Here is a 27026-nt window from a genome sequence, read left to right as displayed (position 1 = left end):
TGGAATCTCTATTTTTTTTTCAGGTCTTTTATAAATGTATTAAATTGCATCCTAACTATTGTACAAGAATATTAAGTTTGCAGAGTCAAGCACTCAGGTTAGGAAATGCCAGAATTGAGGAAGCCTTCTTAAACATATGCATGAGAGTGCCAATGCATTCTGATAGTCTTATTACATGATCACATACTGTTTTTCTCCACAGGACTTCTGCCTCATTCAGGGGATGAATCAGGGTTGTGTAGTAGAGGACTGTTGTGTATAGGACTCCTGCCTCGTTTGTTGGAGAAGTTGGATGGTGTGTAACTTTGAAATCCGTGCAGGGTTTGGATGGTGTGTGGTAAATAAGGTCTGGGGTCAAACATCAACTGTGGACAATAAAAGGAAATCTTGAGTAACTACCCAGTCACTGAAGGAGGCATGGGTCCTGTGGAAAATTCTAGTGTAAGACCATGTCATAAGTCTGCATTGTAATGCGTATGCATAAGAAGGCTGAATTAAAGTGGCATAGCCTTCCTTCATTCTGGCCTTTCCTAACTTAGGTCCTTGACTTTGCAAGCTTTTAATATCATGATTGGATGTTTTTCTAAAAGATCGCTCTAGTCGTTATTTTGGGGATGTTCTATGGCCTGTCAGACTAGATCACGGTGGCCGCTCTCAGCCTTGGCATCTACTAATCTATGAACCTTAGTGTTCTTTTAATGTGTTTTTTGTGGAATGAAGCCATAGCTCAGCTGTGTTACAGTGGGGGAAAATATAGTGCTGTTAACCCTGTAATTGCCGTGCAGCTCATGCTATGACGTAGCCGTGTTCTAAGAGCCTGCCCCCTTGCACTGTGGGAATGTTCCAGGGTGTTGGCTCCAAGCGTATGAAGATTGGCTATTTGCAGAGCCCATGCTGGGTTTGGACTGTGGATTTCACAAGATTGTACTTGCTTAGAAAAACAGAATTAATTGCATATTTGTAAAAACTCTGTACTGGAAAAATGAAACATGCAAACGTACTCTGGGCCAGGTTGCCATTCAGAGTGTTTTAGTGCTGTCAATCTGGAGTCTTTCCTAACCTTGGAGATTGCGGAAACACCTTTGAATTGGTGCGACTAGCCAATTTATTTAAAAAGAAAAAAGCATCTCTACTGGTAAAAGTCCAGTCAGATATAAGTTTTGAGTTAGTCTTTTCACAGATGGCAGTAAGCTGTTCTTTATTCTTTGTATTACTTTAGTGCCTAAGCTCTTGTCATGGGTCGGGACCCCATTGTGTTAGGGACTATACAAACACGGAATAAAGACAATCTCTGCCCCAGCGATCTTATCACTGGGGCTTTGTTTTGTTGGGTTTGTTCATTTCATTTGCGGGGGGATTATTTTTTAGCCATTTTTGAGTTTTATGTAGATGTCCAAAACTGGGTGGTTTTTTTTGAGGTGTACTCTTTGTGCATACAGGTAGTACTGTTTCAACCAGAGCTGTCTTAAAGCGTGCTAGGGAACCTTCATTATGCCCCAGCAGGGTCTATGTGGAGCAATTAATGATTTCTAAACCTTCATAACACCCTTGTAGTCTACAATACTGCTCCCTATAGACAAGCACTTAGATATGAGCCAGGGATCAGGGACGTCACCTATATAAACAATCTGCATTGGGAAAGGGGTGAAGTCAATATGAATTGAGTAGCCATTCCCTGTGTTTTTTTTCCAGTGGTCATCAGTTAAAACCTGAAATCAGAAGCCTTGCTTATAACATTTGTAGCTAGGATCAGTGTCTTTCCACAGGGCTCTTGCCATGTAACTGCCAATTCTCTAGCAGTAATATTTATGTAGACTTACACACCTGTATAAAGTTTACCAGCTTCTGGCTGGCTCGTGTGACTTTTCTTGTCCACAGTAATCTGGAAATAGCACTGACTGAGTAGTTGCAGTGGGTCCAGACTCAGGGCATAGGGGTCTGGAGTTCAACTAGGGATAAACATGTCCGTAGAAAAGGCATATACCTTTCGTATGCGTTTATGACTCTTCTGTGTCAAGGTCTGCTAAATATGAGCTTTAGTATCCATGACATGAGTCATCCCCTCCTACTGAGGGTTTAGAAGGCCACTTTTCTCTGGGGAACAGCTTTTGGTGTGCAGATTCTGGATGCTATTAGGTAGTTTTCTTGATAGTGAACATCTACTAAACAACTTGACTTGTGGTTCTCATTGAAAGGCTTTATGGAAGAAGGGATCTTTTTTGAAGAAGGTCTGGCATACATGGGATAGGAGCTGGTTAAGTGTGAGGGGGCGGCCTGGGCACAAAGATGAGTGGGGGTGGGAATACAGAATGAGCTGTCAAGCGAAAGGCTTGAGCAACAGAAGCGGAGGAAGATGTAGGAAGACATGAAAGCTGAAAGAGGCAGGAGCAGTTACGTAGGGGCTTGGAAGTGAGGACCAAGAAGTAGAACATGATACGTAGGATGCAAGTGGAAGCCAGTGAAGGATAATGATCAGGCCTGAGCAGTGGAAGAAGAGTAGGAGTTTGCAGCAGTGTTTTGGAAAGATTAAAGCAAAACTGCCGACCCTCCCCATCAAAAAGGTGTTTGGCACAAGTGAAACAGTTCAGCAGTTCTGAGACTATGAAGTGAATACGTAAAATGGAAAGGTCACACAGTGTAATACATACGGATCATGGAAAAGAGGTAACGAGACACATGAATGCCAGCGAGGCTAGTAATGGTGATTTGATTCTCTTCCCAAAGATCAAAGTAAAGGAGAAGGGAGATGACAATGGGTGTGAAGAGGCAACATGCAGCAGACTGTTGTGGGGTTTTACAGATGACATGGTGTATCGCCTGCCTTACAATTGCAGTGGGATACTTTACCTTCTAGTCTTGCGGAGGCTGTTCCCCTCAGTGGTGGTATCTCCACCCAGCAGCTCTTGAAACCACCAAAGCTCTTGTATCCAGCACATTCTGATATTAGGTTTCATAGTGGCAGCCGTGTTAGTCTGTATCAGCAAAAACAATGAGGAGTCCTTGTGGCACCTTAGAGACTAACAAATTTATTTGGGCACAAGCTTTCATGGGCTAAAACCCACTTCATCAGATGCATGGAGTGGCAAATACAGTAGCAGGTATATATAAACACAGTACATGAAAAGATGGGAGTTGCTTTACCAAGTCGGGGGGCCTCCTTCTCAAGGTCCTCCTTCCTATGGGTCCAGATGATGATGTCATTAATTTAGCACAAGTAGAGTAGGGGCGTTAGGGGACAAGAGCTGAGGAAGCATTGTTCTAAACCAGCCATAAAAATGTTGGCATACTGTGGGGCCATGCGGGTACCCATAGCAGTGCCGCTGACTTGAAGGTATAAATTGTCCCCAAATCTGAAATAGTTGTGGGTGAGGACAAAGTTCAGCCACTAGGTTTGCCATGACATTATCGGGGATACTATTCCTGATGGCTTGTTGCTCCAATCCGTCAGACATGCCCCTCTGCCATGTACATTGGCAAAACCGGACAGTCTCTATGCAAAAGAATAAATGAACACAAATCTGACATCAGGAATTATAACATTCAAAAACCAGTAGGAGAACACTTCAACCTCCCTGGTCACTCAATAACAGACTTAAAAGTGGCAATTCTTCAACAAAAAAAACTTCAAAAACAGACTCCAACGAGAAACTGCAGAACTGGAATTAATTTGCAAACTGGACACCATCAAATTAGGCCTGAATAAAGACTGGGAGTGGATGGGGCATTACAAAACCTAATTTCCCCCATACTAATTTCCCCCTACTGTTACTCACACCTTCTTGTCAACTGTTTGAAATGGCCACCCTCATTACCACTGCAAAAGTGATTTTTCCTCCCTTGGTATTCTACTGTTAATTGAATTGTCTCACTAGCACTGACCCCCCACTTGGTAAGGCAACTCCCGTCTTTTCATGTACTGTGTATTTATACCTGCTACTGTATTTTCCACTCCATGCATCTGATGAAGTGGGTTCTAGCCCACAAAAGCTTATGTCCGGATAAATTTGTTAGTCTCTAAGGTGCCACAAGGACTCCTCGTTGTTTTTATTCTGATCTTAGTTTTCCTTCTGTGGTAACTTTGATATCACCTTTAGTGCCCCCTTTGGTGCTGGAGGCAGACGCAGCAGCTGGGAGCCTGCCCTCCCACCTTCCTTCTGACTGCTGCTGCTCTGCATGGCTGTTCTTAAAGGCCGATAAGGACTTACTTTAAGGGCTTCTGGTTTTTGTAGTGCTGATTTAGGGCTCAAAGCAACACCGTCTCCAGTATTTAAGCACAGTGAACATCAGAGTGGAGGATGGAGTGAAATGAAAGTCAAGCAAAAGTTATGGTGGCTGAAACACAGAGTTAAAAGTAGAAATGCAGCAAAGACTTAACTAAGGACTCCTCCTTTGGGGTTGGGGTTGGTAACTCTCTTCTCCGCTGCCTTGAATCTCTTGTGACCATCCTTTCCAGAGTATGTTCTTCTTTTACTCTCTTAGGTAGATCCAAGTCCTTGTGTGTGTCCCAGTTTGCTCTCCAGATCCTGGCTTTTAACCCTGTGTTACTTTCTTTGATGTACTACATGCTTATTTGAAGCTTTTTTGTGGGAGCTGGAGAACTTTTGCTTGGTTGCTGTCGGATGTTTGACTTTCATATAGAGGTGCATGTCTGCCTTAATGCCACTTCCCATGGCATTTTCGTTTTCAGGAGCCTGGAGAATTAGCCAGTATAGGTGTAGATGGATATATTTTATAGGCCTAGAAAATGTGTGGATCAGCTAGTTAATGCAAACTGAGGCTTAATACTAGATAAGTCTTAAGTTAAATAAACAAAACATCTGCTTTAAAGGACCAAAATATACATAATGGACGGCTCGAAACCGTTGTCCAACATACCTCCTGGCCTAATTGTGTGGATTTAAAACCCTTAAAATAATTGAAACTATTTAACACTAACTCTGGAACAGTGTTATTTCACACGGTTCTTGTGTATTAATTTGAATAACCTTTTGGTGAGCTATTCAGAAGAAAACTCATTTTCCAGCATACGAAATTGAAAGACAAGATGGCTGCATTTAGAATATTCCACTTGTCTGGTTTACCTTGTTTATTACTGTATCACCAAAGAAACTGCCCTGTAGCAATCAGTTTTCACCTTGAAATAAAATCTCAACCCGTGGTACAATACATCAGTAGTGGGTCTATGTTATATTTGCCGCAAATGAAGACAGCGTATTTAGTGCTGGGCCGCTTTAAAAGTTTGCAGGTGACTTGTGCTAACTGCGCCGTTTATGCAGCACTTCCCCCAGAAGGTTCTGCATGTATTTTTTGCCCCTTAACGATATTGTTATCCCAGCATTAATTATAAAGGCAAACTAACTTGTCATGATTTTGTTCCAATGCTAATTTGTGTTGAGTCACACCTTACATCTGTCTTGGTTTGACATGCATTGAAGACTGCTAGACTTTTGTGAATCCTTTCCATCAAAGCACTAAAGTGAAGTTAAGCACTATAGCTAGAAAATGTGTATTTTTGGAAGCCTTGACTTCCTTTTTTTATCCTTAAAGTTGAAAGTGGGTGGGTTCTGAAGTAAATACAGCCTCTAAAACACTTCATTGAACGCTCTGTATGAAGAAATTAATGCCAGCTTTTCCATTTCAGGGCAGCAAAGTGCAGACAAGAGTTGGATTATTAATGCTGCTTTGTACCTGGTTAAGCGATTGTCCAATTGCTGTCACACACTTTCTCCACAACTCCGCCAATATTCCATTTGTATCCTTGACATGTTTACAGAATACAGGCGTTTGAATGGAAAGATCTTATTTTTAACATTAAAAATGTAGATAGACTTGCAGGAATGCTGCAGAATATTTAAGGATAGTAGGTGTGGGGCTTAAAGAGGTAGTGTCCCTTTTATGTTAACATGTAGACACTAAACAAAACATTAGTCAAATCTGTGAATTTGAAAAGACGTGTGACAAAGTGCGGGGGTTTCTTGGTTTTTCCAGTGGTTTGCATGCAGAAGGGGTGGGACTCCGTTTCCCTGGGTGTTACTGGTTTAACGAGGTGATGGGCGAGGGAATTTGTAGTTACAGAGGACCAGCGACGGAACTTGGGACCCCAACATGTCATATATTTCCTCTGAGCACAGGTAACTGTTGCTTGGAGAAGCTTTTGGGCAGTTCTGCAAATTTCGGGTACACGTACATTGCAATTGGTGTGATTGCAGCTTGGGTAGGAATACCCACGTTGGCTTTGATCTAGCTAGTATGCCAAAAATAGCAGGAGAGGCGCAGACTTCAGTGCGCACTATACAAGCCCGCCCAGGACCCTGCGTACATATTTGCATTCCTCGACGGTGCTGGGATCCGTGCCACCGGGTCCTCAGTGCTGTTTGCTAGGTTCAAGCTGTCGTGGGTATGCCTATGCAAGCTGCTAGCACGCCTCGATTTCAGTGTGGCTATGCCCATAGTGTGTGTCACTGCAGATAAACTCATGGAGTTTCCGTATGAAGAATCTCTCACGTGTAATCTCACAGAAATGGGGAAATACTTCTTAATCTCAATGAACTGTAATGATAAATACACTTCTCTGAAGAGGAACTTAATCTAATTGACAGTTAAGCATCATATACTGGCTAGTGGTAGACAGTGCCTTCAAAAAGTTTTCACAATTAACATATGGAAGAGAACTGTGTTTGGTACAGAGAACCCTTTTAAATATTACATTGAGTTATCTGGATATTAGACTTGAATAGTAATATATATATACACATTATACAAATCTCTTAAAACTAAATGTATGAGCAGTTTCATTTGAGGTAGCATACTGATATTACTAATTAAGCTTATGGTTTTAATGGATAAAGAAATTGGCTTTACATGTTTGTTTAAGATGTAATAAGCTCAGGGTGAGATTATATGTTGAAAGGGAAAGGTACGTTTTGTATATTTTGCTCATGAAATGTTTAAACTTCCTTAGCAAATGTTCCAGCTCACAGGGCAGATAGCCGAAAACCTTGGAGAAGAGGAGCAGTTAGTCCAAGGCCTGTGTGCGCTTTTGCTGGGCATTTGCATTTATTACAATGACAATTCCCTCGAAAATTGTAGGAAGTAAGTACGGTGTCGGACTAACTGAAGACTTCAGGGGAGGTGAAAGTTTGTGTGCAGGCTAGCAGCTGTCCCTAAACTAGGAAGAAGTTTCTAAAGATCTCACAACCTATATTATTGATATTCTTAGTTTAACAACCCCTCTAGCCCCCTGCTTTTAATTTATCCTTACAGGAGGGAATACATGTGGCTAGAAAATGTGAGATGGTTTTTCCATGGCAATGAGCTGGGAAAAGTCCTTGATACAGCCCTTAGGCAGTGCAAAGCATCTGAGCCATTCTTACCAAGAAATACAGTTAGTACCTTCTTCATGTCTCCTTTCACTGTGGCATGTGAACAGCTGATAGTGGCAGACTGAGAACAATCAGCTTTCCGGTGCCAAGAAAAGTCTGTTAGTTTGACGGGGGGAAAAGGAATTGTTACAGATCATTTCCTGACCAACAAAAGTACCCTTTGGAGGGGGAGTAAAAAGAGTGATATTTCACTGCTCTCCATTTTTTTTGTTTCCCTTCTCTAGTCACAGTGTTGCCTGATGTGCCATACTAACTACACCCTTTTCTTTTAGAGAGAAACTAAAACAGCTGATAGAGAAGAGGATTGGCAAGGAGAACTTCATCGAGAAACTAGGGTTCATTAGCAAACATGAACTGTATTCCAGAGCTGCTCAGAAACCTCAGCCGAGTTTTTCTAGCCCTGACCACATGATGTTTGATCACGAGTTTACTAAACTGGTAAAGGAATTGGAGGGTGAGACATGTTACACTCTTCTTTTGTACTGTCACTTGCGGTGCACTTCAGATTGCCCTGACTGAATTACCACCCATTTTGAATTTAGATTTTTAAAGGTCGTACGATCAAACCTAAAATCCTCTACGTGGCAGGAAGGATTCATGGATAAGGGTTACAATACGTGGCTTGCAGTTCAGATGTTTTATATTAATGCTCCTGGTGCAAGGTTGGGTTTTGTACTTAATCTGGCTTCTTAACACTGTTAAGTCAGTTGGCTGTTTGTGCATATTGTTAATGATCAGGCTATTGGTTATGGCAAATTTTTGAACTTGTGCTTCTATAGTGCCATAAGGTCTGTACTCCAAGATGATGCACAAGAAGGTGGCAACAGAAAAAAAAAAATCATAGTATACAAGAATTCGCTTCACAAGCTATACTTCTGATTCCAGTGAATCATTTCTCCAGCTTCCTTACAGACGAAGTGAAAAGGAACTGGGATATGTGCCCCTTCTGTAATGAATAAAGAAGATCTAAAAGATGTGATCATGAGTGTTATTTTTTACACTAGAAATATCTGGGTTGGGGAACCTTAAAAAACGTGAATGGTGAACATTATGGGTCCTTAATGGAAAAGGTAGGGCTGTTGAAACTCTAATGGATAGAACTTTTCCCAGTTGTTGATACAGCCTCCTGAAGTCAGCTTCTAAGAACTAGCTTGACACCTAGTCATTTAAATCAGCATGGGTGACTAATAACTTGTTTAAAAACAGGTGGATTCTCTATGGCACAACACAATTATGTAAGCTGAGGAGGATGTGAGAATATGAATGCATGAGCTGTATTCTGAATAACAAGGGCACTATTTTTTGACAGGTATCATAACTAAAGCTATTTACAAGTCTAGTGAAGAAGACAAACAGGAAGAAGAGGTGAAGAAGTCGTTGGAACAGCATGACAACATTGTGACTCACTATAAAAAAGTCATTAGAGAGCAGGTAAATACAAGCTGTAGCAGACACCTACAGTCACATGTACTGTTGGGGGGAAATCATATTAACTGGCTTTTGGGGATGCTGGAACGGAATTCCAAACCAGATATTACAAAACATGGAAGAGGCTTCCCAGCTTAGATAACTTGGGGAAGTGTCAGGCTCCTTAATAAGCAGTGCTACCAGCCCTGCCTCTAATAAATTTGGAAACTTACCTGCGCAGATAAGCAGTCCACAAGATACAGGCACTGCCCATGAAAAAATATCTTTTGTAGGCTGAGTAAATATCTTGACTCTAATGCATTGATTTTATTGCTTTGCAGCATGTCTCCCCATTGATTCATTTTCCACAAGTAATTAAGGAGAATTCCAATTTTTTTTTCTTTCACAGGATCAGCAGCTTGAAGAGTTAAAGCAGAAAGTTAATACTTTAAAATCTCAGAACGAACAGCTTCAGACAGCAGTTACGCAGCAAATGTCACAAATCCAGCAGCACAAGGACCAGTATAATCTCCTTAAAGTACAGCTAGGTATACTTCACAAAAACACTGAAATCCATCATTGCTTCATAGCATATGTCCAATTCTCTGTGTAGTTCATGGCAAGCAATCTAAATTCTGCAGAAACCAATCCTTTCGAGTTTCAACAACGTGCTGTCCTAAATTCTGCAGCACGCTAGAATTCACACAAATGAAAAACCAGGACCTATTTTATTGAATTAAATAAGAATGCAACTAGAACAGTATTTCTCCCAGTATCTAATTTGTTAAATTAGATTAAAAATATCGATGTATACATTTTTTTTTATACTGCCGCCATACTTTCATTTATTGGTGATGGAATATCTTGTGTGAACAACTGATACGTGGATTAGAAAAAGGGAAACTGGCGGTGTTCGCTGCAGCGGCCTGGGAAGTGGCAGAGCAGCTTGAGAGCAGCACTCAGCAGGTTCAGATTCAGGAAACAGAGCGGGGAAGCTTGTCCTTTTCCCTCCGCCCTGCCATTCGTTGAATTTTTACTTCTGTGGCTTGCCTCCGGTACTGTCTGAACATGTTAGACAAAGGTGGAGGAGTCAGCAGCTAGCTGCCTTGCTGCTCCTTTTTTTCATTCCTATTGGATGCCATTTCAGAAAAAGTACACGAACTGGAGGCTCCTGCTTCATGAGCAGCAGCGAAATGCCACCAGTGTCAGGTGTCCTCAGGTTTCACAGTTGATGTCCCTTTGAAATGAATGGGGTAGTTCACGCTTGTCAGAACTACCATTCTGGACTTTTGGAGTTGCAGGAAGACAACCCCATATTGCTTCACATTTGGAAGCCAGCCTTGGCAATCAGAGGCTAGAAACTTTTCTGAGAACACAAAAGGTTGCATTTTGCAGCCCGATTGCCCAACAATGCATGGATTCTGCTGTAAAAAAGCAAAAAATGGGGCATTGTGTACAGTAAAATCTCACTCATGACTTTAGGGAGACCCAAAGCAGCTAACCCAGTTTAACAAACTAGCAAGATATTCTACTGTTATATGGATTCTGTCCGCTTGCCATGTCAAGCGTAGTAAGGTTTATACCTCATAACGAACAAGTAAACGAGTTTTAATGATTTTGTGTATTAAAAAAATTAGTTATAGGCCTCATTACCACATTCTGGTACTAAATCTTAGGCCATTTTGTGTGGATTAGGGAAAAGAGGGTGTTGCCATATTACAGGAAGCCTTTTCTTACTAGAGACTGGCCTAATGGCTTCAGCAGAATCCTAGAAAGTGTGGAAACATGGAATAATTGGTAAGGATGAGTAACAAAAGAATAGTGCAAGCAGGTAGGGACAAAATCAGAGAGGCTAAGACACAAAATGAGTTACACCTAGCAAGGAGCATAAAAGTCATTAAGAGGAGGTTCTGTAAATACATTAGGAGCAAGAGAAAGATGAAGGAAAGATGAGGTCCCAGAGGACTGGAGAAGGGAAAACATAGTACCTATCTTCAAAAAGGGGAACAGACATGGCCCGAGGAATTATAGATCAGTCGGCGTAACTCCAATACCTGGAAAGATATTAGAACAAATTATTAAATGATCAGTTTGTAAACAATTCGAGGGTAAAAGGTTAGTAAGTAATAGCCAATATGATTTGTCTAGAACAAATCATGCCAAACCAACCTAATTTCCTCCTTTGGGGTTACTGGCCTAGGGGATGGGGGGAAGCAGTAAATGTAACGTATGTAGTTTTCAGTAAGGCTTTTGGCACAGTCCCACATGACATTCTCATAAGTAAACTAGGAAAATGTGATGTAGATGAAAATACTATAAGGTGGATACACAGTTAGTTGAAAAATTATCCTCAGAAGAGTAGTTAATGGTTTGCTGTCAAACTCTGAGGCCATATCTAGTGGGGTCACTCAGGGGTCTGTCCTCGGTCTGGTTATTAGTCAATATTTTCATTAATGACTTGGATAATAGAGTGGAGAATATGCTTTTATAAAATGTGTGGCTAAAACCAAAGTATTGCAAGCACTTTGGAGGAGGGGATTAGAATTCAAAGTGACCTTGACAAATTAGATAATTGGTCTGAAAACAACAAGATGAAATTAAATGAACACAAGTGCAAAGTACTTCATTTAGGGAGGAAAAATCAAATGCACAACAAAATGGGGAATAACTGGCTAGGCAGCAGTACTGTGGAAAAGGTTCTGGGCCTCGGGGGGTGGAAGGGGCACAAATTGAATGAGACAGCAACGAACAAGGCTAGTATCATTCTCAGGTGTATTAACAGGAGTGTCACATGTAAGACCCGGGAGGTAATTGTCCCCCCATTCTTGGCACTGGTGACACCTCAACCTGGAGTATTGTGGCGTCCAAAACCGGACACACTTTAAGAAGGGATGTGGACAAGCAGGAGAGAGTCTAGAGGATAGAAAAAAAATTATGAAAGGTTTAGAAAATCTGACCTATGAGGAAAGGGTAAAAAATTTGTCATGTTTAGTCTTGGGAAGAGAAGACTGAAGGGGGGACTTGTCAACAAGTCTTCATATATGTTGAGGCCTGTTAAGATCATGGTGATTAATTGTTGTCCATGTCCACTGAAGGTAGGACAAGAAGTATTCTGCTTAATCTGCAGTGAGGCAGATTTAGATTAGCTATTAGGAAAAACTTTCTAACTGTAAAAGTAGTTAAGCTCTGGAATAGGCTTCTAAGGGAGGTTGTGGAATCCCATCATTGGAGGTTTATAAGAACAGGGTGGACAAAGACCTGTCAGGGATGGACTAGGTATTCTTGGTCCTGCCTGAGCATTTGGGTCTGGACTAGATGACCTCTCGAGATCCTTCAAGCCTTACATTTCTGTGACTACACACTTGTGGTTTTAGAGATGTTTCAGGATGAAAACTTTCTGTCATTGGGTTGTACAATGAAAATTTGCTCCATGAATGACCTAATGTATTCTATACAGACGAAACTTATAAAATTCATCAATGTGATGTAAGCGCCTAAATGCCATTGGCTTTCAGTGGGACCTGGGCTCCTAAGTCACTTAAGAAAATGTTACCTGCTCTGTACAGTTAACCCTGAGTATATGATACCAGTGCTCAGGAATCGACATTGGTTGCTGTGGATGTCTAGCTGCCGTTTATGGTGTTGGCTTTGGCCTACGAGACTGCAGAGAGGCAGACTCTCAGGCTGACGGGTCTCAAGCTCTTCGCTGTCCTACTGCTGCAGCTGAGATCAGTGTAGGCACTCATGCTAGTTTCCTTGGCAAGGCGGGGTAAGGCAGACACAATAGGCCTGTGCCTCGGGATCCAGCCCCTGCGGCTATGTGAGCACATCAGAATCTGAAGCATTTGTCATTAACGTGCGTTTGTAGCAGTGACTGTTGTGAAGAAAAGCTTAAGAATGTGGACAAAACGTGGCACATGTGTGTGCCTGCGTCTGTCGGCTCTTGAAACAGTAGCCCTGAAAGGTATGAACTGCCTCATGCGTCTTAATGGGATGATAAAGGCCCTGCCGATGCCATCCCAGCAGAGAATCAAGTGCAAGAAGAGGGCAGTGGGCTTGGGCCACATGCAGATAAACCCCAGCTACGGGGTAAGTGGCGGACCTCTTCCCTGATCCCACTGTCGCACCTTAAGAGAGAAGGGAGCTGTGTGATGCTGCCCTACCACCACTGCTCCAAGTAGGCAGAGGATGAGGCCACGCAGGGCCCACGTCAGTGTTCCTCGGTCCTGCATTGCCGTTTTCCTTGGCATGTAAGGGGACTGCTCGTGAATGCCGTCTGAGAGCCCCTCTGCTTACAAACTCCCTCCCTCCATTGATCCAAAATAGCCCATATCTGTTAACCTTAAGGACAGGCTGCAAATCCCATGTGCTTGGGGGTCTGTGTAGGGTTTGGAGGTCCGGACACTCTGGACTTTTTATGCTGGGATGGAGGGATTAGGCAGGCGCTCCAGGTCGTGGGGGGCGCTACAGTTCTGTGAACAGGCTGATTTTACGTAGGGGGCAGTTTAATTTTATGTTCATATTCTTGATGTGAGTGGTGTTACCTGGCAAGACATCTTGAGCCTCGGATATATATTCCGATGACTGTCGAAATAGAAATGAATTTTAAAATGTGTGCGATTAGGTCAAAACACAGAGTGAACTGGAGTATCGTTTTCTGCATTAGGATGTTTGTGGTGAAGTGCGGGCCTACACCTACTGTCCCACGCTTGGACTCTTCACCCTTTCATTGGTTGACTACATGAGCAGGTGGAAACAACCACACGTACTTTTTTTTTTTTTTTTAAAGGCACGGCAAGTTTCTGAAGTTCATGCACGTGTTTGGGGGTAGATTTCTGAACACAGTAGAATATAATCTTTTAATCTTGAATAATTTGTAATCCCATTTCTCTATGGGGGGGGGAAGCAAATTACTGTAGATGATACCTTGTGTGAATGGGTGTAGTAAATGTGTAAACAAAATCTGTGCTATTAAGTTGAGTACTAATTTTCAAATATCTGGCCATTAGGAAAGGACAATCAGCATCACAGTTCCCATAGCGATATGCTTCAGATGAATGGCATTCAGCCAGAAGAAATCAGCAAATTGCGACAGGAGATAGAAGAATTGAAAAACAAGCATGAAGCATTACAGGGACAGCTGAGAGAAAAGGATTCTGTGATTGAAAACATGGTAAGAAGTGACAGCTTCGGTACACAGTTGCAGAGCTACTTAAAAATATTACCTTCATGAGGCTAGAAATTCTTCGCTGTGGCTGTCAACACTAGAAAGACAATGGTTTGTTATAACCAGCTAACCACTGATTACAGCAAACATAGCTTGAGTTGTCTGCACAGAGCTTTTCTGCCTCAAACTGTGGGTGAGAGTTTGTGTATCCAAACCCACCACACTGCCAAATTGTTTGTATCCGTGTACTCCAGGGAAAAATCTAGGCAGCTGTTCTGTACTAATTCAACAGTGGAGATAATGCCCCAAGGACATGCAGGCAGTATGGTTCGAACAGAATGTGGGCATTGCGCCCCGGTATATCCTTCTGGACAGAGGGCTGGATGCAAGGAGTGGAGGACCCACTAAACTGGTTACACAGATAAGGAGGACCTAACCATTCTAAGAAAAATTATGAACTGGTTACATGGAGAGTAGTATGTGGTCTTATATGGAGCAGATCCAGCCACATAAAATTGGCCATAGCCAGAGCTTGCCACTATTTGTGCTAATGCAGACACCATTCTGGCTACTGGCCTGCATATGACATGCTGCCCTGGTTGGCACGGCAGTTTTGGCCATCTCCCTGATCTCATAAGGACAGCAGGGACTTGGACTTTCAAAAGAAACAAAACCCCTCCCCTCCAGCGTTGGAACAGCCCAGTGAGAGTTGTGCCCCAGTTCTGAAGGAGGAGGAAGATGAACCTGGTGATAATCCCATTAGTACAAATGCTCTCTTGGATGCAGAGACACGATCCACCTCTAATTCCATGAGCTAGTGCAGAGGATGAACAGCGAACATTCCCTCTACTTGTACTGGAAGCCTCCCACCCAATCTGACAGTGGCAAGATCACCCTTCTGGTGTTGATAGGTTTATTCCAGCCAAACTCACCTGGATAAATCCCTCCTCTGGTCCTTCCAAGTAATCTCCAGGTATCAGGAATATATCCAAGAATGAAACTGAAGCAGGAGGGCTCCAGTGTAGTATCCAATATCAAATTGGTCCTTTGACCCACCTGATACCAGAAATTCTTGATACAGGGGCACTCCCAAAACATACGAGATAATGTACTTCCCTTGGTGCTACATTTCCAAGAGCGGTCAGCATTGATCAGGCCCGTTACCATTAGCCTATGTGGGGACCAGTATATTCAAAACAGTGTCTTTTGGTGAATAAGCTGTAGTCTCAGGTCTATAGTTGTTTTTTTAACACTAAATTGTGATACTCTGTATCTCAAAATAGTACCCTGGGATCCCCGTGTTCACCATTGTGATATGATTGTGATGTGTGGTATGATACTCACCCTTATGATATGATATGGGCACAGTGGTCCCACAGTTCCAGGTTGTACCCTGGAACTCCTTATCACAGATATAATTGTATTCCATTGGGTTGGAGGTAGTTGTATACCTAAATTTCTATTCCAAGCAACTCTCAAATTATCGGTCTTTGGCAGTTTTTTGGGGCCAGAAAATGGTAAAAGGATACCACTGGCCGAGTAAATCCAGGAAGTTTCCTCCAAAATAATTAAAAATTCTGGAGGTTCTGGAGTTCCCAGTGCCTCTGGGCCAAATACATTTGTAAGTAAATTCTTTTAACTGGAGATATTTCTATGCTCTGGAGCAGGGCAAGCCAAATTCTTGCTGAAGATCTACAAATGGTTTAAATTTATCAGTGTCAGGTAGCTGTGACACAGGCATAATTCCTCTGTCCATCCAATCCCTCCGCATCAAGGTTTTGCCGCTGGTTTTAAGGAAGGGATTGCTCCATAGCACTGCCTCTGCATAGAAGAATGGATGGAAGGAGAACTTTCTAGCCAGGCTTGACCAAGCTTGCCTCACAGCCGTTACTGTGGGAGCTCTGGAGCCATCAGATCTATAATAATTTGAACCTACAATGCCTGAAAGGGGAAGAAGGTTTACCAGTTCTCATTCAATCTGAATCCAAGATGGGGTCTGTGTGGGGCCTAATAGCCACAAAGGTGCCTGGCTTAACAAAAAGGAAATATGATCATTTCCAAGTTGGGAAAACGGAATCGTCCCAGAAACGGGGAGTTGTAATTTCTTCAGGGCCAGTCTAGATTTTTTTACCTGCGCCCCCATGAATGTTCTGAAAATATTATTGAATTTCTTAAAACTTAGTTTGAGGACTAGAACTAGAGAGACCCCTCAGGACATACAAAATTCTGGGAAGGACGTTCATATGCTGAGTATTAATTTTACTCCACAAACTGAGGGTTAACAAACTCCATCTCCACAAATAGTTAGCCATTTGGGCAATAATTGGTTCTATATTTATCTTAGGGATGTCTAAATATTTCATTTAAGAAGATTGCCATTAAAAGTCCCAGTCTGATAAAAGACCTTTGTGGGCGTATTAGTTAATGTCTAAGATTTCTGATTTACTCCCAATTAATGGTATGTCCTGAGAGGAGTCCAAAATTATTAATAGTGGATAGAAGGTTAGGAATGCTGACCTTGGGCTTAGCTACAAACACAAGAGCATCATCTGTGTAGAGGATACTTTTGTGCTCTGTTTGGCCCGCCTTGATACCATGAATATGCTGATTTGCTCGGATAGCGATGTAAAAGTTCTAGAGGTAAATCAAGCAGAAAAGGAGAAAGGGGCAGCCCTGCCTCGCACCTGTGGGTAATGGAAAAGGGATAGAAACAATACCATTGGTAACTACCCTGGAAGCTGGGTTAGAGTATAAAAGCTTATTCGACACCATACATTGTTTACCAAATACAAATTTTGTTATGTGGTCAAAGGCCCTTTCAGCATCTAAAGAAATAATAGCTAAGAGTTCTTTAGAATCTCTCAAAGCGGTAATAATATCCATTAGTTGATTCAAATTATCGGAGCCACAAAGGACGCTTATCTGATTTGTTTGTGTAATAAATTCACAATGTGTGTGAGAACTTTTTTTCAGTCGCATAGCAAGAGCTTTAGCTAAAATCTTAGCGTCACAATTGATTAAAGAAACTGGCCTGTAATTACTACCTAGTCCAAGGTCTTTCCCAGGTTTAGGTATAACTGAAATTACATCCTGTCTTAGAGTGGGTGGGAGAGTCTGCTTTTTCTTGGCCTCACTGAACATATTCAGTAAGCTAGGTGTTAAAGTTTCAGATAACTTTTTGTAAAATTCATTTGGGAACTCATCTGTGCCAGGAGTCTGAGACCAGGTTTGAATGATATGGAGGAGGGAGATGCTAAGGTGTACAAGACATTTAAAGCAAATGTATTGTAAAGATTTCAGATTACCCTAGAGACCAATTGAATGGAGTACAGAAACCTCAGATTGTTTGATGTTATTACGTTGAATCTGTACATAAAATGTAGTTTATGAGAAAATGGATAATGGGGTGAGGGTTGAAGGTGATTATGGAAAACTGTTTGATCTGACAGCCCAGGAGCACTGGTTAGGTAAAGGCAGCGTGTGACCAAAAAAAAAAAAAAAAAATCCACAGTTTTGGAGGCTGCAGAAATTGCTAATGGACCATGGGTGGGCACAAACCCAGGGGAAGGGAAATCCCCGTGTCACCCAGGTTAAGCGGGAAGAGGGGATTGGAAATAAACCTAACCACAACTTTGAATTAAAAAGCCAAGGGAGCCTAGGGCTTAAAACCCTTTCTGAAAAGGAAAGGCGGGTGATCTGCCATTACTGTGGGTGGGGCTTCCGGCCATATAAAACTAAACTGGCCAAAATGTGCAGTAAGTGAATGCCCCCGTCGTTGCTCCAGAGGCAGTGGTAGAGCAGGAGGAAATCCTAGTGAACGATACAGGGATGGGTTTTAGGAGGGGAGTGAAGGATTTATTCAAAATGCTGTGTGACTCCATGTTAAGGCTGTTTTAGTGCCTGAGGAGTTCACCCTTGGAACTGGTTGGGGAGATCTAAGTATAGAGCACACAACCCATTTAGGGTTTGTGCCTGGCTTCCTAACAGTCTGCCCTGAGGTTAGTACTCACTTCTTGAGTCACTATAGCCAGCAACATACTAGTCCCTAAGTATGATGCTCAGTGTAGCAGAGTGGTATTTCTAGTAGTCATGATCTGCCTTCCTGAGAGAGGACACTGCTTGCCCAAGTCCATGAGTGGGCATGTGCAGAGGCCACTCAAAAAACTAACGAATGTTACTTGGTGGTAACCACATTTCAGATGTACGTGGCCCGCCTTACCCACTCTCTCTCTCCTCCTCCTCCTCCTGCTAGTAATCCAGCTGAGCTTTGGGGAGGAGGCAGGGGAAGGAAATGAGGAGGTTGGTGTGCTTTCACACTGTGTGTAGGTCAATGAGGGGCAGAGGGCCTTATGAGGGGTACTGCTTAATAGAGGTTTCCATAGATGCAGGCTGTGCTGACACTGTATCCATCATGGGTGTGAAAGCGTGAGGTCTGTCTCAAAGAATTCCTCGAGATACAGGTGAGGAACCCTTTTAGCTGTGAGAGAACACTTTAATAAATCTACTTTCATGGTTGCTTTTTCTCGTGTTGCAGAAGTCTTTGCAGTCAGAAACAGGAACAACTGAGCACTCGTCACAGATAGCTGCATCTGCTGGATTGGAGCAGGCTAATGAACTACGTAGGGTGAGTTCTTGATGCTTTGATAGATATTGAGTCCAAACTTCCTTTGTTTGTAACCTTGGAGTAATTGTGTGCGGTCATCCATTGGGCAAAGCTGCCTGTTATGGCTAGTAATAGCAGAGGATGGGGAGATGGTTGTAGGCCAAGTTTCCATTGACTGGTAACATTGGTTCCAAAGTGTGTGAATATTTAGACTTTATGTGCTGCTCTTCGTAATCCTGGAGCATCAAGTCCATCAATCCTGAAAAGAATGAGCATAACTTTTGTGTTGAGGTGAATTAAGCCATTGGAGAAACTTACACAGAAATTCTGAAGATTCGTGACGGTCTGTTAGCTGTTGCATATCAGAAAACATCACTGAAATTCTGATACGCATTATAAATATATAGTGTTCAGAGCCCTTTCCACCAGGGAAAAGAGCACCTATATTAGGAAATGACCGAATGAAGAAATCTGTGATGTCTGTCTAAAAGTATTCCACTACTAATTTTATCCCAATTAGAAAGCACATTAATAGGTATGGGACTTGGATTGAGAAATGCTTTATCTAAGATAACTTGCATTTGGAAGGTTTCTGCAACATAAATTAAGATGCGTATAGAATAGCCAGCAGCCAGGAGAGTTATGAAGATGTAATCTGATAAGCTTAAAAAAATGTAACAAGTCTCAAATAGATGACTAAGAAGTTTTGCATTCCATACAAAACATTTGGCTACTTAAAAATTCCATGAGGTTATTCATGGTGCTGGGGTGGTACCCTTGAGGACTCTGTCAGCGTGCCTAGTCAAGTGGCATTGGTGGACAAATATGCCTCTCACCAGAGGTGCTGGTTTGTATAGTGGGAGTGCTGCGAGCCATTGAACCAAACTGTAAACCCTGGATATGACAGAAACCACTTCAAGCCTGGGCATGCGGCAGCACCCCTACTTCCACCACCAATGCTTCTCACTCCTCACATAACTAACTTGAAATAACGTGGTCCATAATTTGTAGCTTTTACTTCCAAAGAGAAATTGAACTTTTGTCCTTACTTAACAGTCACTATTCAAAGCAGTTGAATTCTGTTGGGGTTTTTTGACACAGGAACTAGAAGCCTTGAGGATCCAAATACAGTCACAGTCTTCGGACATCTCTAAACTTCAGTCTGAGAAACAGGAGCTGCTACAACAAATGGTAACTCAGTAGGACTCTTGCAGCCTTTTCTGATCCTGGCCCTATTGATTAAACTGTAGAAAAATGTTTTTCACTCTTTTCACTTTGTCATCATTCATAATAATACAGAGCCTGTTCAGAACCAAGCCCTACTGCTGGGGAAAAGCCCAGGTACTAAGCTGAACTATTTAAAGCTTTAATATCGAGTTTTAGGACAATATAGCATCACCTTAATCAAGCCTAAAGCATAAGTAAAGCAGATCGAGAAGGGTAGCGTAATGATGAACTGCCCACTCCTGGGGCACAGGTAGGCTGTTTCTGGCATCAGATCCATACTGGTCTGATCTGGTGTAAATCGTGAGTTGTCAAACCTCCTTTGTTAAACACACATCCTTATATCTTGTCTCTTAACACCACATAGGTGCAGATTATTAAACATCTATAAACATTCTGTTCTAAATATATGTTCACACACAGTAACCCAAACTCCTTTTAAATGGCTAGATTTTTACTTCTCTTGCTAAAACTCTTAATTGGTACCTCCTTATCTGTCTGTTTTTAGCCATCACTATCCTCCTCCTTACTCAGTCCAGCTGTCTTTTCCTTGCTTTCCTGTATTCCCTTATTTCTGACGACAGCTGACTCGCTCTTACGTATCTGCTTCTTGTGGCCTTGGAGTTACGGGTTGGCTAGTTCTGCTCAGTCAATATCCATCCTCCCAAGTCGGTTTTCCTAGGGAGGTTTGCATTTGTCTGGTTTGCTTTGCCCTGTTATCTACACAGTCCAAGAATCCACTGTAGATAAGACACAAACCAACTTTCTGATTTTTACAACCTTTGAAAGCAGTGTCAACAAGACACATGCAGAAAGCAGAAAAGTTGCCTTTTACACATTCTTGAGACTGTTGATTATACACACGCACAAACACACACACACACACACACTTCTCTAACATTATTTAATATACATTTATCTGACACAATTCGTTATATATTTCTTAACACTACCTTGATGTAACGCCACTAACTTCAGTGAAATGCGGAGTCCTTATTTTCCTCTCATTTCAGTCAATATACTGATGAGATAAGTAACAGTCAATTATCAGTTGATACCTGATAAGAGCTGGAGGAGTATGCCTTCACAGAACCAGGGCATGTGTTACACCATTGCATACTTGTATCACTTAAGAAGCCAGGGGAAAGTGGCTTAATATTTTAAACTCGTACTGTACATAACAAGGTCAGAAAAAGTGTCGTCAGTGTGTTTATTCCTGAATCTGTTGCCTGCACCATATGCACACTTCAGTGTGGTTTAATGGATGTAATCTTGGTACACAATTGAGTGGGCAATAATTATTTAAAATGTGTAAGAAAAGTGGACTTGTAATTATGAATGAGATTTAAAAAGACTAGCAGGTACAACAGTGTAATACTGTACATTTAACTGGCAATTTGTTGGCTTTGGAAAAAGTAATTACATTGGCTTGGTCATCATATAGGGCTTCACCAGCAAATCTTCTACATGTGAAACTGCCAAAACTCCAGGAGTGTTTGGAGGTTTTACAGATTGGGGCCACTGTTGTATTAAGCATGTAGTTACTTAGCACTTTAAGAGATGAATTTTAGACCCTGAGTTTAGAGATCACACTGATATACAAGAATCTGTCATTGTCTGTAGTTTCATGGCAAAGCTTATAGTAAGGGAAGCATTAACAAGACAATTTACAACTGAAGGAACTGCATCATCTGATATCCAGTACCTGGGCACAACATGGGTGCCCACTTAAATGGCTTTCTTATACCTCTGCAGTAATCGGGTATGGAGGTGGCTTGTGATAGTTGGCTTCCTCAAGGAAGAATCTGCTTTCAGGCAGTTCTTTGCCTTACTAGTGTCTGTTACTGCGGGATGTGCTTATGGAATGCCCACCAGCCTGCATCTCAGAAGCCCTTATCATGGCTGTACATAAACCTGTTGCTGTTTTGAGTGCTGTCAGATGCAAGTTCCCATTTGTGAGCTCTCCATCTGTCTGACAGTGTATAGAGCCCCTCAGAGATCGGTCTGTCTTTGATTTTGTCCGAGTACACATGTTGTACGCAGTTCCAGCATGCTGGCTATATGGTGGGAAGAAGTCTACAATTGGATGAGTGAAAATTACATTGACCGCTGTGTGTATGATTGAAACATTAACTGCTCCTGGTGTTGAATATCTGTTCCACAGAATACAGCTTCAGTTCCTGCTCTGGGCGACAGCAGTGCTATAACAGCGGCAAAGAACAGTGAATTGGAGGGCAGATTGTTGCAAGAGATAAAAGAATTGAAGGTTGGTCATTGGTGAAACACAAAACCTGAAATAACTGCGTACTCAGTTTTCAGTTATGGTCACAATTTTGTGAAGTGCTTCAGTATTAAAGGTGACCTGCAAGGGTGGGGAAGGCTGTTGAGGGTGCTTCGAGTTTTTGGGAATTGACTTTCTTTTACTATATCCAAAAATCTTAAGCTTTTTCCTGTTGAGTTTTCACATTAGAAATCCGGCTCTTGTCTGCCCTGACAGATTTGGTCTGGAGAGCTTGAGAAGTGACCTCAAGAGTCAAAATGAAAGTTAAACAGTTGAGGATGGGAAAGGCATTTTTAGTTGAAATTAAATACATGTTAAGAAAACGGAGTTTTAAACTTCAGTGACGGGCGGACAGCAAGCCTTTATTGAAGATTTAACGCTCTTGGGCCTCTAATGGTTGAGCACTAACCTTGTCTTCTCAAAATGTTCCTTCTAAGGCAGTCAGAAAAATTGGGGTAGATGGGGCTTGGTACTCCTGAACTTTTTAGAATAAAATGGTGCATGCGAGCATACCTGTCAAGTCTTCCTTAAACATCAGAAAGCAAAACCCAACTTGAAAGTGTCGTCCAGGTCACCTGTAAGCTGTGTTAAACGGGAGGGGTTGTAGTTGTAATAGCAGTCCTGCCTGGATTGCCTTGGAGATTGCAGCCAGGACTTGGGTGTGACTGGTAAAAGCTAGATGCACCTTTGACTTCTTTCTCTAGTTCCCAGAGTTCACCATCCCCACCCCACAGGTATGAAGCCTTGTGTCTTTACCTCTTTGGGGTGGAATCCTGCAATTCTCCCACTCAGACTGGGTACTGGGCCATAGCACATTGTGTACCAACCGTGATTAACGCGGCAGGTCCAACTTGATTCAGCGACCTGCAGTTCTTCCCTTTGGGAGTTGTGATCAGTGGTGAGTACAGTGACCCATAGCAGCCTTCTTAAAACAAAGTATTGTTTAATCTCTGGATCTGAAAGCATGGGCTCCTGCTGCTTTAGCTAAAGGACAAGCTCTTAGCTTGAAGGCAGTAGCAGGTTCATAAACCTCTACACATGACCTGACGGCTAACGAGGGACAGACACCGCACATGCAGGGGTAGGGGTTGTAGAATTGAAGCTCCAGGCAAAGTAGAGGCAGGAATGTTGAGCTGTCATGAATGGTCACTTGAGTGACTTGAATGAACTGACTGCTTGGGATGTTAGTGACTTTCCTATTTTTGTGACTATTGCCAGAGTGAAGTTAAAGCGCTTTCTGAGGAAAAAGCATTGCTAAAGCAGCATCTGGACTCAATCAACAGTACAGTTGCTGTCTTGCAAGATGAGAAGAGCAAACTCCACCAAGAAGTTACAGAATCTAAAAAAGAACAGGATGACCTTCTGGTACTTCTCGCTGATCAGGATCAGAAAATACTTGCACTAAAGAACAAGCTCAAGGAACTTGGGGAACCGGTAAGATGCCTACAGTCACTCCCAGTATCTACGTTGTATAAGCTAGTGGTTGTAGAAGCAGACAGAAGAGTTGGCAGAACTTACAGATGTATCCCCTATCTGCCATAAGTAAAGCAGGTGCACAGCTTAGGGATGCAGTTAGATCGTGGGCCAAACTGGGTATCAACTGGGGCCCAAAGTAGGGGTTTTTGCCCCCATATGCACCTGGTACAATGAGTGTGTGACCATCTCTCCATGCAGGGACCTTGCCACAACCCTGCCTGCCTATTTCACCTTGAGGTTTGCTGGCTGCATTACATTCTCCATGGAGCTACCACCCTTGGACTATTAAAAAGCTACAACTCAAAAAGCTGCAGCCTGCTTATTAAGTGGAGTAGAAGTGCCCTGCGGTTGGAACTGGCTTTCAGTGATCTTACATGTGGAATTTAATGAGTTGGTTTTAACATACATAGCCCAGTGGCTTCGGACCTGATTGCATGTCTCTCTCTCTCCACGACACATTGCCACAGTTATAAACAGGGTCACTCTCAGGTTTAAAACTCGTGCCCCTCTTGCTACTCCAGAGCCTGGATTTTGTTACCCATCTGGAGACATTGCAAGGCCCATCTTTTTGTCTTCTCCTCACAAGCATGTTCTTTAAGAACCATAATCAGGGAGGCTCATGGACAGGAATAACCGCTAGTAGCTTTCAGCGTGTTGCTGTTGCATGCTTGCTAGAAAATAGGTCCAGACAGCTCTCGTGTGCAGGAACCTGTCTTGGGTTAAAAGTTGTCTTTCAAAACCACACACAGCTATTCTGTCCTTCGTCTGCGAGTGGGTACGTCCCAGCGATACATACGGTACTACCAGATAGTAATCCACCAAGTGCGCATGCTAGATTGGCCCCTTTCAGGGTGCATTGCTTCTGACAAACCCCACCATAATTTACAACTGGGCTTGTGCATCGGATCACATGTTGTTAGGGGGCTTATTCCTTCACCCACTTACTTCCCTGGTCCTTCTCGCATGAACAGAGAGCAACAATACCCGAAGTCCAAAGGTGCAAACAATTCGATGTTTATTGGGGTGAACTTCCAGCAAGCATGATTCCAGTTTCCTTCCTTAGTATCCTCCTTCCCAGTTCTGACACCACAGAGCCTTACACCTGTGTCCTTGTTCCCATTCCTGCCCTTAGCCAAGCATGATTCCAATTTCCTTACCCCCATTCCCTGTTCCCATTTGCCCCTTTAGCAAAACATGACTGCAATTTCCTTACCCACATTCCCTGTTCCCATTTCCCTCACCCGCATGCCCACCCCCACCCCCTCACTTCCTGATTGACTGCAGACTATATAGTAAAACTTGAGTTAAGCTTAGCTATACCTTAACCAATCATTTTCCTGAAATTTAACTAACCAATCCTAACATATTGTAACATGATTATGTATCCAATTATATCCCACCACCTTAATTAGTTTACACCCAGCAAAATTAATTATACAGCAGACAGGAACAATCACAGAACCAGACAGAGATTATACAGACAAACAATAGCAAAGTGGGAACTATAATGACAAAACAATACAGAAGTGAGGATTTCACATCCCAGTATTGATAAGTGAGTTCTTGCCAGACAGGATGCTATCAAACTAAGTTTCCTTTTACATTTTCTAGGCACTTCCCTTTCTCTGGAGGCGATAGGCACTACCAGGACAGGATTGTATTCCTAAGAGCCCAATAGCACCTTCTTTCAATGTGACTAGTTTGGAATGTGAGGATGTGACTGTTCGCTTCCCAGCTTATGGCTGCCTCTGCTGCTTAGCCAAAGGCCTTAGCCTAAGAACAGGGCCTCAGACTGTCACAGTAAGAGAAGGCTCTTACACCAGCAGACAGTGATTTTGATTCTTTCTTTAATACTTCTATAACTAGCCAAGTGATAAGAATACACCTAAATTCTTAGAGTATAGGCCTTTACAGACAGGCCTGAATATCTATATCCTAACACATGTAACTGTCACTCTTCTGCTTATGTGGTTGGCCAGGTGACTTTTGGTTAGATTTCCTCTTTGAATACAAGTACTTCATGTGCATCTCTAAATCCTATGTCTCTCGATGTAAGGTCTAGGCTTTCGGTAGCACATAATACCCCTCTTGGCCATGCTACGCCGGTTCGTAATGTCCTAATTCCAGTCAGTTTTGAAAGAAATGTGTGGAAACGTTTCTGTTCAATATTTCTACAAACTTTGGGCCAAGTTTAAATAGAGAGGGTCCGTACAACATTCTGTGGAAAGTTTGTGGGTCATCCAATTATTAAAGAAGTCATAACACTTAATGGCTTCATTCAGAGGGTTTTGAAGTACTGCACAGACATGAAGTCTCAGCAATCAGTATGGTAGGTACTCTCATTTTACTGGTGGGGAAACTGAGGCAGAGGAAGACTTACCCAAGGGCACAGAAAATAAGTGACAACTCTGGGAAGTTCTGTGTCCAAATCCCCTGCTTTCACTCTAGACAACAGTTTTCCTCTTCCCAGGACTGAGTCAAATAAAACCCGCGGATCTCAGGAGTTGACTTCTTAGCTTTGATGTCAGGAGCAGTGTGGTGATCCAGGATGGCTGATGCCTAGAAGTTGAAATACTGATATAAATGCAATTTGTATGGTAATTTTAGGCTTGTTTTTCTTTACTTTGCAATTTGTTTGGTCTCTGGCTCATACTCCTCTCAAATGTTGCTTCTCTCAAAAGAAATCCCTGATTTTTATTTCAGGTGGAAGATGAGGATGATACTGAATCTGGAGACCAAGGTGATGAAGATGAGGATGGGGAAGAGGAAGACTAATAGTGCTTTAGTGTCACCATGAGAAAATTAGAGGTTGCATTGTAATACAAAATTAAACTAATGCTGTTGACCTACAAAGTAAAACATCCACTTACGGAAGCAAATGGGGAAATAATGTTCTGATTTTCTGAAGTGAAGTGTTTGGAAACCACCATAGGCGAAACAAAAATCACTGTTAAGTTAAACAAAAGCATCCCAACTTCTAACGGTTTAGAAGCCGCTTTAGACACTGTTTAAAGCATGAGGGTGACAATGCTACTGCCGTAGTTCATTGTCGTTTACAGAAGTTCTGTGCGTTTGTCTATCATTTTAATGTTTCTTTGGAACTCTAAGGTGATTAAATACATATGTATTTGGTTTAACATCTGTTGAATGGAATCATTGCTTCTACATTCAGCATGGAACTAATCAGAACTCATAGGTTCCTTTAAAATAAGTGGCTATGTTGGAGCGGGGAGTGGGGGCTGGATGAGTTGGGGATTGTACACACCCAGCAGCTTCCGGTTCAAGTGTACTAAAACCAATTGAACTGAACAGTGTTGCGTGCCTTGACACCTGAAATGGCTGCACTGCAGTCTGTACCTCAGCCAAGAAACCCAAGGAAACTGCACCATTATGCTAACAATGAGAATGGAGTTGCATAGAAACTTGCAAGAGTATGGTAGCATTTCTAAGCTGACCATCTCAATATTTAAAAAACAAACACACACA

General features: G+C 42.3%; 1 protein-coding gene across 4 annotated transcripts in view; it reads left to right on the top strand.

Annotated features, from left to right (window-relative positions):
• USO1 (USO1 vesicle transport factor) overlaps nucleotides 1-26677 on the top strand; it is a 65588-nt gene extending 38911 nt beyond the window's left edge. For all 4 annotated transcript variants that reach the window (XM_037896646.2, XM_037896647.2, XM_037896645.2 and 1 more), the window contains 11 exons: nucleotides 5642-5752; nucleotides 6974-7092; nucleotides 7655-7836; nucleotides 8692-8813; nucleotides 9199-9337; nucleotides 13799-13962; nucleotides 18491-18580; nucleotides 19661-19750; nucleotides 21948-22049; nucleotides 23283-23498; nucleotides 26244-26677. In XM_037896646.2, the coding sequence (XP_037752574.1) occupies nucleotides 5642-5752; nucleotides 6974-7092; nucleotides 7655-7836; nucleotides 8692-8813; nucleotides 9199-9337; nucleotides 13799-13962; nucleotides 18491-18580; nucleotides 19661-19750; nucleotides 21948-22049; nucleotides 23283-23498; nucleotides 26244-26315 (1407 nt within the window). In that variant the 3' untranslated portion in view covers nucleotides 26316-26677. The remainder of the gene's footprint in view (nucleotides 1-5641; nucleotides 5753-6973; nucleotides 7093-7654; nucleotides 7837-8691; nucleotides 8814-9198; nucleotides 9338-13798; nucleotides 13963-18490; nucleotides 18581-19660; nucleotides 19751-21947; nucleotides 22050-23282; nucleotides 23499-26243) is intronic.
• Nucleotides 26678-27026: the final 349 nt, after the last annotated feature.

This window comes from Chelonia mydas, chromosome 4 (genome assembly GCF_015237465.2).
Source record: "Chelonia mydas isolate rCheMyd1 chromosome 4, rCheMyd1.pri.v2, whole genome shotgun sequence".
Classification (NCBI taxonomy): Eukaryota; Metazoa; Chordata; order Testudines; family Cheloniidae; genus Chelonia; species Chelonia mydas.
This window is presented reverse-complemented; position numbering and strand designations above follow the sequence as displayed.